Consider the following 18,830-nt stretch of genomic DNA (forward strand, 5'->3'; position numbering starts at 1 on the left):
GTCCAGCTGAAATTTAACAAATATGCTCTACACTCCTATTAATAAAGACAAGGACACCGAATATTTACTGATCTCTCCATCTGTCCTGCCATTTTTAATGATCTGTGTACACGTTCATTCAAGAGCCATGCTCTTCTGACCAAAGAGACCATTGTAAACTTCTCTGCATTGAAACTGATCTACAAATGATCCATCCACTCCATCAACTTGTCAATGTCTTTTTGCAGTTCCACACAGTTCTCCTCACAGCTTACAATTCTTCCAAGCTTTGTGTCACCTGTACACCAAGATCCAGATCATCAATTTCCATCAAGAAACACAAGGATCACAATATTGACCCTTGGAAAACTCCATTACTAATCTTCTGGGGGCTCAAAAATATCCATTAACTGTAACTCTCTGTTTCCTTTCACTCAGCCAATTTTGTATCTGTGTTGCTATTGTCTCTATTCTACAACTTTTCTATGACTTTCATCACATCTCTCATGTGGCACTGTGTCAAATGCCATCTGGAAATCTATGTTCACCACATTAATAGCATTATCCTCATTGAGCCTTTCTGTTAACTCCTCAATAAACTCCAGAAAATTAGTTCCCCATTTTTCCTCTAAAAATCCATGCTGATTCTTCTGAATTCACTCACCCTTTTCCATGTGACTATCAATTCAAATCCCAAATAGTTCTTTCATAGGATCCCTACAGTGAGGTCCATCAAATCCACACCAAAGAGTATCCCACCCAGATCCACCCCCTACCCTATCCCTGCATTTCCCATCCTAGAGATTACAGACAATTAGCATATAACCTGCAGATCTTTGGACTGTGAGAGGAGACTTGGGGAGAACATGCTAACTAGACCCAGTCGCCTGAGGCTGCAATTGAAGCCAGCTCCCTGGTGAATCTATGGGGTGAACTTGTATTTGCAGATACATTTTATTGTGTCCAAAAAGCACACAATTTGTAGACAGTCAATTAATATTGTGTTTCATAAATTCCTACTTTACAAATAAAACCAGTTTGACTCCAACCTAAAACACAAACAGATTCTAAACAAGGTCTCACAACTAACATGCATTGTCTGACCGAAAATGTCATCTCTTCTTTACACTGATGAAACCTTTAGTTCTCTCAGGACAGTGACTTGAAAGGAATTCAGAGTTTTACATACACATATTAGTCAATTAGAACATTCTAACTGATTAAAGATTTAACAGTATCTTAGGTTTGTTCAGTACATCTTCATCAACAGTGTGAACTTTTGATCTTTTACTGACAAATTCAGTGTTTGCTACTACCTTTCTCACTAAAACCTGAAGAAGGGCTGAGACTCCAAAGGCTTATGCTTTTAAATAAGCCTGATGAACTATAGCCTGGTGTCGCATGATTTCTGACTTTGTCTATCCCAGTCCAACATCGACACTTCCACATCACTGCTGAGAAGGTACAAAGACAGATCAACATTAACAGTTACATGGTTTAGTTCAGAGCTTGGTATATCTCTGATTACTATGTCCAGAGGTGTTTAGTATTGCTGTATAGTAGCATTACTGTGAAACTTAAGCTTGTAGATAGTTCTTGACTTTGCCTTCTCTTTGGCCATTCTGTAAACTAATAGCATGGCTTCAGACTACATGATAGAAGATAAACTGTGTAGTTATAAACTAATGAACATTTATCAAGTATTTGCATTATTTACTGCCCTCTTGTCTTCTCCTATATTCTTCAACAGCATGTGAAGACTTCATACCACTTAATCAACCACTGACAAGATGGCAAGCTAATCATGAAAGTTAGATCGCATGGGATCCAGGGAGAGCTAGCTAATTGGATTCAAAATTGGCTCGATGGTAGGTAGCAGAGGTTGATAGTTGAAGGCTGTTTTTTGGACTGGAGGCCTTTGACTAGTGATGTGCCACAGGGGTTGGTGCTGGGACCTTTGTTATTTATTACTTATATAAATGACCTGGATGTGAACAAACAAGGCATGATTAATAAGTTGAGCATTACATAGAAAAATCCAGCCAGCAGTCACATTAAGTAAGTGTTGTGAATTGTGTACTGTATCATTAGTTAGGGAGTCAACATGCTGAAGGCTTTTCTTGACCTGTCTGCCTCTATTTGTTTTGGAAAGCGCGAGATATTGTACACAGAAATTGTTCTTCCACTATCCATGATATTAAAACAAGACTGAACTACAGTGAAATTATACTGCATTGCTGTAAAATAAATGTGTTACTATGAAGTCTAAGCCTGAACATAGTTCTTGACTTTTCCTCCTCCTTGGCCAGTCTGTAAACCAGTAGCTTGATATCAGACCACATGATACAAGATAAATCGTGCAGTCATAAACTAAATAACATTAATTAACTATTTATATTATTTACTACCCTATTCTCTTTACATACAGTCATTGAGTCTGTACTACCGCATGGAAACAGGCCCTTTGGCCCACGCTGGCTGTGGTGCCTACTCAGCTAACATTTGGTCCATATACTTCTGAACACTTCTCATCCATGTACCTATCCAAATGTTTTTTAAATGTTGCTATTGTGCCTGCCTCATCAACTTTTTCCAACAACCTATTCCATATGTACACCACTTTCTGCATGAAAAAGTTGCTCCTCAGGTCCTTCTTAAATCTATCCCCTCTCATTTAAACCTATGCCCTCTAGTTTTCAATTCTGCATCCCTAGAAAAAAAGACTATATACATTCATCCTATCTATGCCCCTCATGATTTTTTACACATCAATAGGGTTACCCCTCATTCTCCTACATTCCAAGGAATAAAGTCCTATAGCTCAGGCCTACTAGTCCTGGCAACATCTTTGTAAATCTTCTTTGCATACTTTCTAGTTTAACTATGTCTTTCCTACAACAGGGTGATCAAAACTGTAGACAATACTCCAAGTGAGGCCTCACCAACAAATTCTATATAAAACCATAACATAATGTTCCAACTCCTATACTCAATGTCTCAACTGACCAAGGCTAGCATGCTAAATGCCTTCTTCACCACATTAAAAGCGACATCAGAGGTAGACAATGAGCTACGTTACTTATACTCCTAGGTCCATCTGTTCCACAACACTCCTCAGGACCGCCTTGGGGTGGCATGGTGGCTCAGTGGTTAGCAGTGCAGCCTCACAGCACCAGGGACCCGGGTTCGATTCCAGCCTTGGGTGACTGTCGTGTGGAGTTTGCACATTCTCCCCGTGTCTGCGTGGGTTTCCTCCAGATGCTCCGGTTTTCTCCCACAGTCCAAAGATGTGCAGGCTAGGTGGATCGGCTGTGCTAAATTGCCCATAGTGTTCAGGGTTGTGTGGGTTATAGGGGAATGTGTCTGGGTGGAATGATTCAAGGGGTGGTGTGGACTTGTTGGGCCAAAGGGCCTGTTTCCACTCTGTAGGGAATCTAATCTAATCTCACCATTTACTGGATAAGTCCTACCTTCATTTGACTTTCTGAACACTTCACACTTGTCTGTATTGAATTGCATTTGCCAGGCCTCAGCCCACTTCCCCATCTGATCAAGGTCCCTCTGCAATTTTTGATAACCTTCTTTGCTATTAATGATACCTCCTAATTTTGTAAATCTGCAAACTTATTTATCATGCCTTGTTTGTTCACATCCAGGTCATTTATATAAGTAATAAATAACAAAGGTCCCAGCACCAACCCCTGTGGCACATCACTAGTCAAAGGCCTCCAGTCCAAAAAAGAACCTTCAACCATCAACCTCTGCTACCTACCATCAAGCCAATTTTGAATCCAATTAGCTAGCTCTCCCTGGATCCCATGCAATCTAACTTTCATGATTAGCTTGCCATGCGGGATCTCGTCAAATGCCTTACTAAAGTCCATATAGACAACATTCACTGCCCTACCTTCATCTATCCTCTTGGTTACCTCTTTGAAAAGCTCCAAAAGATTTGTCAGACATGACTTCCTGTGCACACGTTCATGCTGACTATCCCTAATTAGACATTGACTATCCAAATTTTGGTTGATCCTGTCCCAAAATAGTCTCTCCAACAACTTGCCACCACTGATGTCGGGCTGAGTTGCCTGTAGATCCCTGGCTTGCCTTTGCTACCTTTCTTAAATAATAGAACAATGTTAGCCAGCTTCCATTCTTCTGGAACTTCACCGTGGTTAAAGATGAAGTAAAAATCTCTGCAAGGGCCTCTGCAATTTCTTCCATAGTCTCCCACAGTATCCGAGGATGGACCTGATCAGGCTCAAATGATTTATCCACTGCATTAAGGCTGCAAACACCTCCACTCTGGTAATGTGTACGCAGTGGAAAACATCCCCACTCGTTTCCCTTATTTCCTAGGCATCTATGATTTTCTCCTCAGTAAACACTGAGGGGAAATATTCATTAAAATTCTGTTCTCTCCCCTTTGGCTACACATGTGGACAACCATGCTGATCTTTAAGGGGTCCTATTCGCTCCCTAGCCACCATTTTACTCGTAGTATAGCTATACAGCCTCCTGGGATTATCTTTTATCTTATCTGCCAGATCCATCTCATACTGTCTTCTTGCTCTTCTGATTTCCCTCTTGAGTATGAACACATTTTTTATACTCATTGAGGGATTCATTTGAGCTTGATAGCTTAAACCCAAATGCATGCCTTCTTCTTCCTCATGACCAGAGTCTCAATATCCCTCAGCCAGGGATCTGTAAACCGTCAGTTTTTCCCTTTCACTCTTACAGGGGCATACTGTCCCTGGACTCTTCATGTCACACTTTTAAAAGTCTCCCATTTGCCAGTTGTTCCTTTCCCTTCAAACAGACTCACCCAATCGACCATTTTTAGATCCTGCCTAATGGGCTCAAAATTGGCCCTGCTCCAGATCAGCACCTTAACCTGTGGACATGTTCTATCTTTTTCAATAACTGTGTCAAAACTAAGATGGTTATGGTCACTGGACGCAAAATGGTCTCTAACTGATACTTCAGTCATTTGTCCAACCTCGTTTTGTAAGAGAAGGTCCAGTGTTGCACCCTCCTGAGTAGGACTCTCCATATAATGATTTAGGAAATTTTCTTGGACACATTTGACAAATTCTACCCCATCCTGGCCTTTTACACACCGGATGGGCCAGTCAATACAGGGGAAATAAAAATCTCCAATCAATACTACTCTATTATTCCTATAGGTATCTGCAATCTCTCCTCTAGCTGGCTATTCCGTTGTCTATAATACAGACTGACCATCCCCTTCTTGTTTCTAAGTTCTAACCACATTGCCTCATCTGATGACTCCTTATGAATAGCCTCTCTAAGCATTGTTGTTATGTCCTCTCTTATCAACAGGGCAAGTCACCCTCCTCGCTTACTTGTACTTGTCATGCCCGCAGTTTCTGTACCCGAAAACATTGAGCTGCCAAACCTGTCCTCTGAGCCATGCGTCTCTTAGGACTATAATGTTCAAGTCCCCAGAGACAACCCATGCTCTGAGCTCATCTGAATTACCAGTCAGGCCTCATGTGTTGAAATAAGTGCACTTTAAACCAGAAGTCTTTTCTCTCCCTTTACTGTGCCCCTGATTATCCTGAATAGTAAACTTGCTCTTGATGACTAATGTGTTTTCTCTTGACTTCTCGATGGCCCCTCTCTTATTCAGAGTACCACCCTCCTGCCAAATTAGTTTAAGCCCTCCCAGGTAACACTAACAAACCTCCCTGTGAGGATATTGGACCCCCTAAGGTTCAAGTGCAACCCGTCTCTTTTGTACAGGTCACCTCTACCCCAGAAGGGATTCCAAAGACCCAAAAACTGAAAACCCTGCCCCCTATTTCAGCTCCGCAGCCATGCAGTCATCTGGCCTATCTTTCTGTTTCTATTCTCACCAACGTGTAGCATTGGGAGCAATCTGGAGATCACTACCCCTCAGGTCCTACATTTTGGATTCTTATCTAATTCGCGAAACTCATTTCGCAGGACTCTATCCGATGTCATTTGTCCCAACGTGCACAATGACCTCTGGCTGTTTATGGTCCCCCTTCGTAATGTTCTGTAACTGCTCAGAGACATCCTTGACCCTGGCACCCAGGAGGCAACACACCATCTTGGTGTCTCTGCTGCCACAGAATCTCCTGTCTGCCCCCCTTAGAAATGACTGCACCCTTTCCCTCTGGGCCTCAGAGCTGGTCTCAGTGCCACTGACCTGACTGCTGCAGCTAGTCCCTGACAAGTCATTCCTCCCAACAGTACCCAAAGCGATGTACCTGTCATTGAGGGTAATAGCCACAGGGGAACCATGCAATATCTTCCTTCCCCCTTTGCCTCTTCTGCTGGTCACCCAGCTACCTGCAGCCTACCCTTAGGAGTGACCACTTCATTATAACTCTTATCAATGATGTTTTCTGCATCCTGGATGATCGTGAGTGCATCCAGCTCCAGTTCTCTACGCAGTCTGTCAGGAGCTGCAACTGGATGCATTTCTCACAGGCGTAGCCCTCAGTGGAAGTCTCAATGATCTCCCATATCCTGCAAGAGAAGCATACCACTGCCCTAACTGCCATCCACTTCTCCATTTTTTTCTGCAGTACGTGAAGACCCCATATCCCTCAAGGGGATAAGCAATGAGATCCAGCATGCTCACATTACGTAGGGTGTTCATGTTGCAATGTGTGTTTTATGTTATTATTTTAGATAGGGAGTCAACACATTGCAGGCTATTCACAACCTGACTGCTCCTACTCGTTTTGGAAAGAGTGAAGCATTATACACAGAAATTGTCCTTTCACTATCCATCATAATTAAATAAGACGGAGCTACAGTGAAATGATGCCACAGAGATTAAATTACTAAGAGATGGTCATTGAGACATACAGGAGATATTAGCAATCAGCACTGGAGCTGTGAGGGCCCAACTGGGCAGCTCCATTGTTCTGAATCTCCTCAACCTCAACTTTGAAAATATTTATTTTTCTGTGCTCAGGATTCTTTTCCCACTCAGGTCTCAGTAGGACATTTTCAAACTCATTCCTTGCATTTCTGTCAAGTACCATGTGTGACTGGAATGACAATGCTGAGAGTGCCTGTGACAGAAGGAGGATTTAAGACATCTCTTTCAAATCCAGTGCCACAGGTGAATGATAGCATTATCCGTTATGTTGCAAAAACCAGTGACTGCAAAGCCGCCAGCTACCATTTAAGCATTCTGTTTGAACCAGCTTAACCACACAACATTGCAGTCCAGTTGAGAGAATCCACTAAAGATGTGGGATTTAAATACTTAATTGTATCATTGAATTAGTTTGGATCTCATTTTATTATTAATATGCAAATTTTGAAGTATACATCACAGAGAAATCAGGAAGGCAAGAAAGGGACATGAGATAGCTTTGGCAAATAGGGTTAAGGAGAATCCAAGACTTTCTACAAATACATACAGAATAAGAGAGTAACTAGGGAGAGCATAGGACTTCTGAAAGATCAACAAGACTGCCTACGTGTGAAACCGCAGAAGATGGGGAGATTCTAAACACGTATCTTGCATCAGTGTTTACTGTGGAAGAGAATATGAAAGGTAGAGAGCTTGAGTAAATAAACAGCGACACCTAGAAAAATATCTATATTACAAAGGAGGAAGCGCTGGGTGACTTAAAATGTAAAGGTGGATAAATCCCCAGGACCAGATCAGGTGTGCCCTAAGACTCTGTGGGAAGCTGGGCAAGTGATTGCTGGGCCCCGTGCTGAGATACTTGTATCATAAGTAGCCATGGGTGAGGTGCCAGAAGACTGGAGGTTGGCTAACGTGGCGTCACTAAGGAAGGTGGTAAGGAAAAGCCAGGCAACTACAGACTGATGAGCCTGACATCAGTGGTGGGCAAGGGATTGAAGAAGATCCTGAGGGACAGGGTTTACACATATTTGGAACGGCAGGCCTGATTAGGGATAGTCAACGTGGCTTTGTGCATGGTACATCATGTCTCTCACTAACTTGACTATGTTTTTGATGATGAAGAGGACTGATGAAGGCAAAGTGATGGGCATGATCCACATGGACTTTAGTAGGGCATTTGACAAGGTTCCACATGATAGACTGGTTAGCAAGGTTACTAGATCACATCTTACAAAGGGAGAACTAGCCTTTTTTTTATACAGAATTGGCTTGAAGGAGGAGACAGAGGGTGGTAGTAGAGGGTTGATTTTCAGACTGCAGGCCTGTAAGCAGTGGTGTGCCACGAGGATCAGTGCTGGGTCCATTGTTTTTTGACATTTATATAAATGATTTGGATGTGAACATAGGAGGTATGGTTAGTATGCTTGCAGATGACAACAAAATTGGCAGTGTAGTGGACAGTGAAGAATACAACGGGACCCTGATCAGATAGGCCAATGGTTTGAGGAGTGGCAGATGAAGTTTAATTTAGATAAATGTGAGATGCTGCATTTTGGCGAGATAAACCAGGGCAGGACTTACACAGTCAATGGTAGGGCCGTGGGGAATGTTACAAAATAAAGAGATCTAGGGGTGTAGCTTTGTAGACAGGTTAGTGAAGAAGACATTTGGTATGCTTGCCTTTATTGGTCAGAGAATTGAGTAGAGGAGATGTAAAGTCTTGCTGCAGCTCAACAAGACATTGGTAAGGCCTCATTTAGAGTAATGTGTGCAATCCTGGTCATCCTCCCATAGAAAGGATATTATTAAACAAGGAAGAATGCAGAAAAGATTTACTAGGATGTTCCCTAGACTGGATGGTTTGAGTTATAAAGGAGAGGGTGGATAGGTGGGGCATTCTCCCCTGGAGCTTAGGAAACTGAGGGGTGACCTTACAGAAGTCTATAAAATCATGAGAGGCATAGATAAGGTAGAAAATGGACAGCATTTCCCCACAGTAGGGAAGTCTAAAACTAGATAGCATATGTTTAAGATAACAGGGGAGAGATACTAAAACATTCAGAAGGGCAATTTTTCACACACAAGATGGCCAGTATCTGGAACAGGCTGCCAGAGGCAATGGTGGAAGTGAGCATAATTTCATAAGTTAAGAAACATTTAAACAGGTATGTGGATGGGATAGCTATGGAGGGATATGAACCAAACATAGGCAAATGGGAATAGTTTAAATTGTTAAAAACTGGGCAGCATAGCTAAGTTGGGCCAAAGGGGCTGGTTTTCATGCTGTAGACCTCTATGACTCTTTGACTTTACAACTCCTAGTGCAATTGTTACTAGAGCAACTTCACCTTTAACTGCCAAATAATTCAACGGGACACAAATGGGTTCACCTATCTCATGACTAATAGCTGAAGTGGTGATGCAGAGACTTGATAACATGGCCCTTCTGCTAATCCAACAGAAGCTATGAATATGGTACATAGATGACACCTTTGTCATTATTAAACGGACCAAACTAGAGGAGACACACAAACTAATAAACAACATCCTCATTGGGATCAGATTCATCAGGGAAGAGCAGCAGAACAAACAGCTCCCATTCCTGGACATCATGGTGGAATGCAGGACCAATGGAGAATTCCTAAAAAAGGTACACAGGAAAGCCGCACATGCTGACCAAGTACTAAATTTCAATAGCAACCACCCTAACACACACAAACAAAGTTGTGTGAGAACACTATTTCAACAGGCATCAAGAGGTGGCAAGTGGACTCCCACACAGATCTGTGCTGAGGCCTCAGTTTTTCATGTACATACATTTGACGGGATAGCAGGTAGTCTTTATTGCTGCTTGAAGACATGCTTTTGGAGTGGATTAGATATAATACTGTGGAGCTGGGGGAACACAGCATGCCAGGCAATATCACCAGAGGAGCAGGAAAGTTGACATTTTGGGTCTGGACCCTTCTTTAGAAAACAAAATGTCTGAAATGTCAACTTTCCTGCTCCTCTGATGCTGCCCCTGCTGTGTTCCTCCAGCTCCATACTGTGTTATATCTGACTCCTGCATCTGTAGTTCTTATTACCCCTTTGGAGTGGATTGTTTGGATTGGCACACAGCTCTTTGAAACTGCGTCAGTCTTTGCTCTCGTGCACTGTCTCTGTTGATGGCCTTTCCTGACAAGTGATTGAAAGTTTGGCATTTCCTTGGTGTTTTCAGAAGGTCACAGTTTTCACATCTTTCCATCTTAGGGTATTTTAATGGATATGTCAACTACTGAGATTGTACTTAGATTCATCAACCTATGTGAACTGCTTCATACTGCTTCATATATTCATCTTCCAGTAACTTTTCAAGTGCTATTAGTCTTCAGTTTGCCTCACAAATCTTTTTGGAAAACCATAACCACTAACTCAGCAAGGTAACAAAATGTGAGGCTGGATGAACACAGCAGGCCCAGCAGCATCTTAGGAGCACAAAAGCTGACGTTTCCGCCCTAGGCCCTTCATCAGAGAGCTCTCTCAGCAATTCTGTTTGCTAGTTCCCCCTCTTAAATATCACACAATGGACCTTTTTTTCTGCATCTGCTCACAAAGTGAACAATGAATTTTGTTTAAATGACATGAGTTCTAGTCAATGAATGCAGAGGTTTAATTTCATTCCAAGTTGATCTTCTAATGAGTCCATATCACATCCTCTGGCTCTTCGGCTGTTAAACCACCAAAGAGCGCCAGCAAAACTGGAATCAATGAGAATCACAATCTTACTGATGTGATGATGATAATCTGGAAGAGGTGAACTTCCATAATTTTGGATTGAATGTCGCAACACTGCTTTCTTGCCATTTTGTTTTTGTTGTTTTCTGGGATCATACGAACTTTTGAATGTTAAAAAGAGGTTGTGTTGGGAAGTAGTTTGGACCATGCCAGAAACAATATGTTATACCCAAAAGTGTTTGACTCTGAAACAGTACATTAGAGCAACCTACCTCACAGAACATTGATAAGAGAAAATGAAATAGAATAGGAAAGAAAGCATCAAGTGTGTAATCAGGTCACGGTAAATTGATGCAATATACATTTTACATCTTGACTCCAAACTGAAGAAACATTATTCACGTTCAAAGACAAAACCTCATGATGTGGCAGGATCCCTTCTGAAGATCACTGAAGACTAATCAATGAAATAAACAACTCTTATAAAGTGCAACTGACTTTGATCTATTCTCCCATAGCAGCACTCAATTAGTACATGGTTTAACTGCACTGAGTTCTTAACTGTTTGCTGTCTGTTGCTTCCTGTCACAATCAGCTCTGCAGCACAACTGCTGAATTTTGCTTGACATCTGTTTTGTTTCTAATACATTCAATGTGGTTTACTTTGGCTGAATTTGGGCCCTTTCCAATTTTTCTCAAAGTATTATTTCACAAACCAAATCTTTGTGAACATGGAGCTCATTGGCAAGACTAAGAATTTGTTACAAAAACAGAAACTGCTGGCAAAGCTTAGTGACATCTGTGTGAAGAAAACAGAGTTAACATTGCAAGTCCAGTGACTCTTTATCAGAAGTGTTAGCAGCTAGGAAAAAGTAGTTTGTACGCTGAAGGTGAAGTTGGGGAAGGGGAACAAAAAGGGAGAGGTGAGCAGATAATTAGAGATGGAGCCCAGACAAGAAAGGGATGTAACACCTTCTGTTATTTTGAGGGAAGATGCTGTTGGTATATGAGGAGATGTTGGGGATGGAGGAGGTGCATACCAGAAAGTGTTTTGGATGGAATGGTCCGTCTGGAATGCTGGCAAGGTTCTGAGGAAGGGTCATTGGATCCAAAATGTTAACTCTGTTTTTCCCTTCATGGATGCTACCAGACCTGCTGAGCTTTTCCAGCAACTTTATTGTTGTTCCTGATTCACAGCATCCGCAATTTTTTCAGTTTTTATTGAGGCCAGTATTTAATGCTGACCCCTAATTTCCCAGAGGCAGTTAAGAAGCAAACACATTGCTGTGGATCTGGAGTCACATGTAGGTCAGACCAGGTAAGGGTGACAGTTTCCTTCCCCAAGGGAGATTAGACAACTACGTAATGTCCAAAAATATAGGGGGCTTTGGTGAAGTGCCATCAGACTCTCAAAACAATCGTTCAGGTACACTGTCATGAACAATTGATATAAATGATTAGATTTCCAATTATTTGCAACTAGAGATTCTCCAAATGAATCTACAGAGTTTAACCCATTTGAACTGATCTATGGTCATGAGATTAGAGGTCCATTAAAATGATTAGGGGAAGTTCTTGAAGCAGAAAGATGGGCCCCTTAAAGATCAATAAGGCTGCCTATGTGTGGAACAGCAGGAGATGGGTGAGATACTAAATGAGTATTTCGCACCAGTGTTTACTGTGGAGAGGGATATGGAAGTTAGAGAACTTGGGGAAATCAACAGTGATATCTTGGGAAGTGTACATATTACACAGGAGGTAGTGTTGGGTCCTTAAAATGCATAAAGGTAGATAAATCCCTGGACCTGATCACGTGTATCCCAGAACTATGTGGGAAGCTAGGGAAATGATTGCTGAGCCACATGCGGAGATATTTGTATTCACAATAGCCATGGGTGAGTTGCTGGAAGACTAGAGGTTAGCTTACATTGTGGCATTATATAAGAAAAGGTGGAAAGGAAAACCAGGGAATTACAGACCACTGAACCTGGCATCAGTGGTTCACACATCACTGAAGGGTATTCTGAGGGGCAGCATTTACATGTATTTGGAAAGGCAAGGACTGATTAGGGATAGTTAACATGGCTTTGTGTGTAGGAAATTGTGTTTCACTAACTTCATTGAGTTTTTTGAAGTGACAAAGGAGACAGACGAAGGCAGAGTAGTGGACGATGACTGCATGGACATCATTAAGGCATTCAACAAGGTTCCACACGGTAGGCAGTTTAGCCAGGTTAGATCACAGAGAATACAGGATGAGCCAGCCATTTTGGATACAAAATTGGCTTGAAGGTAGGAGACAGAGGGTGATGGTAGAGGGTAGCTTTTCAGGTTGGAAGCCTGTGGCCAGCTGTGCACAGCAAGGATTGATGCTGAGTGCATAGCTTTTTGTCATTTATATAAATGATTTGGATGTGAACATTGGAGGTGCAGTTAATAAATTTGCAGATGATACGAAAATTGGTGGTGCAGCAGATAGTGGTTACCTTAGAGTACAACAGGACCTTGATCAGTTGAGCAAATAGGCCGAGGAGCGGCAGATGGAGTTTAATTTAGATAAATGTGAAGTGCTGCATTTTGGCAAGCCAGGACTTGCACACTTAATGGTAAAGTCCTGGAGAGTTTTGCCGAACATACAGGTTGCAGGTTGATAGTTCATTGAAACTGGGGTCGCAGGTTGACAGTGTGGTGACGATGATGTTTGGTATGATTGTCTTTACTGGTTAGTGTGTTGAGTATAGGAGTTGGGAGGTCATGTTGCAGCTGTCTAGGACATTGGTTGGGCCACTGTCGGAATACTGCATTCAGTTCTAGGCTCCCTGCTATAGCAAAGATATTGTGAAACTTGAAATGGTTCAGAAAATATTTACAAGGACATTGCCAAGGTTGGAGGGTTTGAGCTATAGGGAGAGGTTGAATAGGCTGGGGCTATTTTCCCCAGAGCATCAGAAGCTGGGGGATGGCCTTATAGAAATTTCCAAAATCACAAGGGGCATGGATAGGGTGAACTGCCAAGGCCTTTTCCCCAGGGTAAGGAAGTCCAAAACTAGAGAGCAAAGGATCAAGGTGAGAGGGGAAGGATTAAAAAGGGAGTAAAGGGGTAACTTTTCACACAGCGGGTGGAGCATGAATGGATTGAGCCATCAAAGAAGGTGGTGGAGGCAGGCATAATTACAACATTTTAAAGGCATCTGGATGGGTATATGAATAGGAAGGGTTTAGAGGGATATGGGCCAAATACTGGCAAATAGGACTGGATTAATTTGGGATATCTGGTCAGCATGAATGAGTTAAAGCAAAAGGTCTGTTTCTGTACTGTACATCTCTATGATCCTACTATATTTCACTATATTCCTTTGTGTGTTCCATTATGTTAATGAGTATTTTCTATATATTACTAGGTTTGTAACACTATATTATGGAGTAAGTAAATGTTGCTGGTTTTGTTGCACTACGTTATGAAATGATTACACTAAATTAATGGGAAGCTATACTACTGGGTAAGTAACACTGTTTTTCAATTTTATTACATTATATTATTGATAAGTGACACTATATATAACTGTCCATTTCTGAATAAGTCACTGGCAGACCTGTTGAGATTTTCCAGCAATTTCTGTTATCCTACTATATTACTGTATTCCTTACTCTATCTTGCTGAGACTGTGTTCACAATGTTAGCAGAAAGTTTCATTCTATTAATCGTTACGTTTCAGTACATCACTTTGTAAGTTTTAGTTTATTATCGGATACATTTCCGGTTCGGTTTCAGTAATATTGCTATGTACCTCCTGCAATTATTTCAGATACGCCCCATCCTGCAACACCAGCTTGAGTACGAAGAGCACAAGGGCCAGCTCACACTCCCTACCATTCCTGCAGCTGCGACAAGATTTCAAATGAACTTGAAATCAAGCAAAAGGTATTATCGCTGTAGAAACACACGTCTATTCCGGGCGATTGCCTGCTTTAAACCAGGCTTCAGTGTACAAGCCTTCGCTCAGAGAGAATGAAGACGTGAAGCAAATCACAGGCTGTGGCTGCTTCCAGCACCTTACCTCTTGAATGTCTCCTCTGTTTTGTTGGCAGGGATAACGTACCCATCACTGCTCCCATTCTGAATGTCTTTCTCGTTCTCTTGTACTCAGTTCCTTTTTGCATTCAGCTGTGAAGGCGTGCTGGACCCACAGTGTGTTCGGAAAAATCAGGCGCCTGGAGCTACTTCCACATTTGCACACACACACACGTGTTGGTGAGATTGATTGCGAATGCTTTGCACTGTTATTCCTCCAACGTGAGTTCAAGGCTACTTCAATTCCCTCAGCTGAACACTGTGGGCTGTCACAGAGCTACATTGACTGACGCAGCCGCCAGATCGAAGCGGAAACAAACGTTGTCTGTAGCTGTCCGCACTCTCGTGTTTCACCAGCTCTCAGTAGTCACCACCAAAGGCTGTGTTCTCTACCAACGCATACCAAACAGACCTTTCACAGGCAGTGATAGACCCACGGGACTGGGGAGTGGACCAGATTACTAATGTCAACATCTCATTCGGAACTCAATGTAACACTGGTGAAAAATTACACAGCGGACACGATACTGTTATTTTCCCCAATTTCACATCTAGTGTTTGAATCCTAGAAACCCTACAGGTGGAAGCAGGCCATTCGGCTCATTAAGACCACACTAACCTAAACAGATAAATAGAAAGCGGAACAAAACACCAGCGCTTCGTCGGAGGCTCACTGATGATGTTACCTAGAATGGTGACGAAACGTTTGAAAACCAACCTTCCAGCTCAGCGAGCAAACTCACATCGAGACCACACTAACCCTCCGAAGCGCACCCCATCCAGGTCCACCACCCTACCCTGTAACCCCACATTTCCCAGACTAATCCACACATCCTTGAATGATGGAAGAAAACCAGAGTATCTGGAGGAAACCGGCACAGATACTGGGAGAACGTGCAAACTCCATACAGCCAGTCACCTGAGGGTGGAATCGAACGTGAGCTCTGGCGCTACGAGGCAGCAGCGCGAACCACTGAACCACCTTGCCGCCCATTTCCAGAGACACCTCTCCCTACGTATTCAAAATTGGCAGATGTGTAACTAACAATAATCTTGCAGACTCGTGTATCACAGGGAAGTGTAAAGAGGCAGATGCATCATGGCTGGTTGTGTACTGGTGGTGAATAAGTAGATCTGTAGAATTGAGGGTGTTACAGGTGTGTGTAATCTATTAATGCATAACAAATGGGCGTGTACCATACGAGTGTGCAGTGCACAGTGTACAACGTATGAGTGTGCAATAGGCATGAGTGCTTCACAGGTAGGTGTTTCAAGAGTGAATGTATTACAGGCCATGTATAATGCACAGATGTTTAACCGATGGCTGCGTAATTAGCGAAAGTGCGATGAATGGGTATAATGGATAGGTTGTGGAATCTGAGAATCAAAGAATCCCTACAGTGTAGACAGAAGCCATTCAGCCCATCAAATCTGCAGTGACCTCCTGAACAGCATCCCACTCAGACACTCCCCCCACTCTATTTCCATAATCTTGCTTTTGCTATGGTCAATCTACCTAGCCTACACATTCCTGGACACTATGAACCAATTTAGCATTGTCAATCCACCTAACCCCCATATCTTTAGATGGTGGGAGCAAACCAGAGCACCCAGAGGAAACTCACGCAGACATGGGGAGAACATGTACACTTCACATAGACAGTTGCCCAAGGCTGGAATCGCTCCTGGGTCCCTGGCAATGTGAAGCATCAGGGCTAACCAGTGTAGGTGTGAGATTTGTATTGTAGGTTGGGTTGTAAAATGTGAGAGTGGTAAACTGGGTGAGTGGTTACAAGGTATAAAGGGGGTTGATTTAGTTCAGTTCACTGGATATTTCGTTGGAAAGCAATGGAAAGCTCTTCTCAACTTCTCTCATCATCTGAGGTATGGTAGCCCTCAGTTAAATCACCATTAATCAACTCTCTCAAATGAGAAAGAAGCCATATAGTCTGGTCAGACTACGGCAACACAAAATTTTGTGTACTAGGTGGTTTATTTTTTGGGTGGTGGTATGTTGTGTGGGTGATACAATGGCTAAGTCATACTAGGTGAGTGATATAATGGCTTGGTTGTATATCTTACAGACAATATCCCAGGCACCATCATCACTACCCTCCCTCACCATTAGGACAGATCCAGCAGAGGTGGCAGCACTGTGATATACAGTTGGAGGAAGATGCTCTGGGAATCCACAGTATTGACTCAGGACCCCGTGAAGTCTCATGGCATAAGGTTAAATATTAGCAAGGAAACCTCCAGCTGATTACCACACTCCATCCTCTATCAGCTGATGAGTTAGTACTCCTTCATGTTGAACAACACTTGGAGGAAACCCTGCGGGTGGGAAGGGTTCAGAATGTACTTTGGATGGGAGATTACAATGTCCATCACCAAAAGCTACTGATTGAGCTGGTGGATGGGTTACGTAGTGGGTGGCTTATGTAGAGGGTGGGTTATGTAATGAGTGCATTGTATCATAGATGGGTGGTATAATAGATGTGTTATATAAAACATGGGTTGTACAATTTGTTGGTTGTATACTAAGTGGTTGGAATAATAGATGGGTGGCATAGTAGGTGTGTTGCATAATGGGTGGATTGTATGATGTGTAGCTTGTATAATAGGTGGGTTGTACAGCGAGTGGGCTGTATAATAGATGTGTAGTATTGTAGGTGTATTCATTAATGGTTAGATTGTATAATACGTGTGTTATATAATGGGTGGGTTGTATAATGGGTGGGTTGCATTATAGGTGAGTTGTATAAGTGTGGGTTGTATAGTAGGATGTGATGCAAAGTGGGATATGTTATGTAGTGGATCATTTATATAATGGGTAGCAATGCTTGCAGAAGGTGGTGGCACAGTAGTGATGTCACTGGACTGGTAATCAAGTGCTCCAGGCTAATATGTCAGGGATATGGGCTGAATTCTATCATAGCAGATAGCCTCATGGTGACCCTGTAACCACTGCCAATAGTTATAAAAACACAATCTTAGGTATTAGTGAAAGAAATCTGCCATCCCTACCCAACCTGGCCTACACGTGACTCCACACCCACAGTGATGTGTTTTAGTCTCAAATGTCCTCCAAATTGGCCTGGCAAGCCATTCAGTTGTATCAAACAGCTACAGTCCGACAAAATGATCAAAAGTGGAAGCATTTTACAGCATCAAATTAGGCTTCACTGTTACTGGGTCAAAATCCTGGAGCTCCCTTCATAACAGTGTAGTGAATTTATCACAAAAGCTACAGTGGTTCAAGAAGGCAGCTCACCACCCCATATCGAGAGGGTTGGACAATAATTGCATGTCTGGATAGTGCCTGCCATATCCCCTATCAACATCAAAAAAAGTACTCTTTTTTCCCCTCAGTGTTCAGGAAGTGTGGAGAAAGGGCATTGACCACAGGAAGAATCAAATCCTCTACTGGCAGGTTTTCCAATCACTAGACAGCTCAAATGTCCACCCGCTAAAACTGTGCATTTTGCGATTGCTATTTAATACACATTTGAACTGCAACACTGACCCTCTTTGACCTGAATGGGGCACTAATATTGAGAACAGCCTTTTTTGGTTTCCCAATGCCACACAACAAGATTAAGTAAGAGGCTGACAATCACTTTGTCCAAAGCCACTCGCAGTCACATCTGCAGAGTTTGGGTGGATGGTAGTGGAGGAAACTCCATTGTAGTGTCTTCACAAACAGTCAATGACAGCTCTGACTTCAATGGATGCTGTCAGTTCTATACTTACTGAACACTACTACACAGAATGAAATCGTCATCAATAACTCAGGTTCATTGTACTGGAAAACCACTGCTGCTTTAAAGTCGAGTTGTCATGGGAACAGGATGTTCCACATCCTTGTTTAGCACTTTCTTTGATGAATCTTTATGGCCAGAGAATGGGAGCAGTACAGTTACATAGAACATAGAACATAGAACAGTACAGCACAGAACAGGCCCTTCAGCCCACAATGTTGTGCCGACCATTGATCCTCATGGATGCACCCTCAAATTTCTGTGACCATATACATGTCCAGCAGTCTCTTAAATGACCCCAATGACCTTGCTTCCACAACTGCTGCTGGCAACGCATTCCATGCTCTCACAACTCTCTGCGTAAAGAACCTGCCTCTGACATCCCCTCTATACTTTCCACCAACCAGCTTAAAACTAT

The 18,830-nt window shown here is 42.5% G+C and overlaps 1 protein-coding gene across 3 annotated transcripts in view; it reads right to left on the bottom strand.

Moving 5' to 3' along the window:
* The window catches only part of LOC125458529 (Kv channel-interacting protein 1), a 495,719-nt gene that overhangs the window by 255,367 nt on the left and 221,522 nt on the right, over positions 1-18,830 (bottom strand). Inside the window, exon 1 of one of the 3 annotated variants that reach the window (XM_048543879.2) lies at positions 14,638-15,588. The exons of the other annotated variants lie outside the window; for them this stretch is intronic. Coding sequence (XP_048399836.1) covers positions 14,638-14,740 — 103 coding nt within the window. The 5' untranslated portion in view covers positions 14,741-15,588. Of the gene's footprint in view, positions 1-14,637; positions 15,589-18,830 lie in introns of those variants that run through there. 3 annotated transcript variants of the gene reach the window in all.

This window comes from Stegostoma tigrinum, chromosome 13 (assembly GCF_030684315.1).
Source record: "Stegostoma tigrinum isolate sSteTig4 chromosome 13, sSteTig4.hap1, whole genome shotgun sequence".
NCBI lineage: Eukaryota > Metazoa > Chordata > Chondrichthyes > Orectolobiformes > Stegostomatidae > Stegostoma > Stegostoma tigrinum.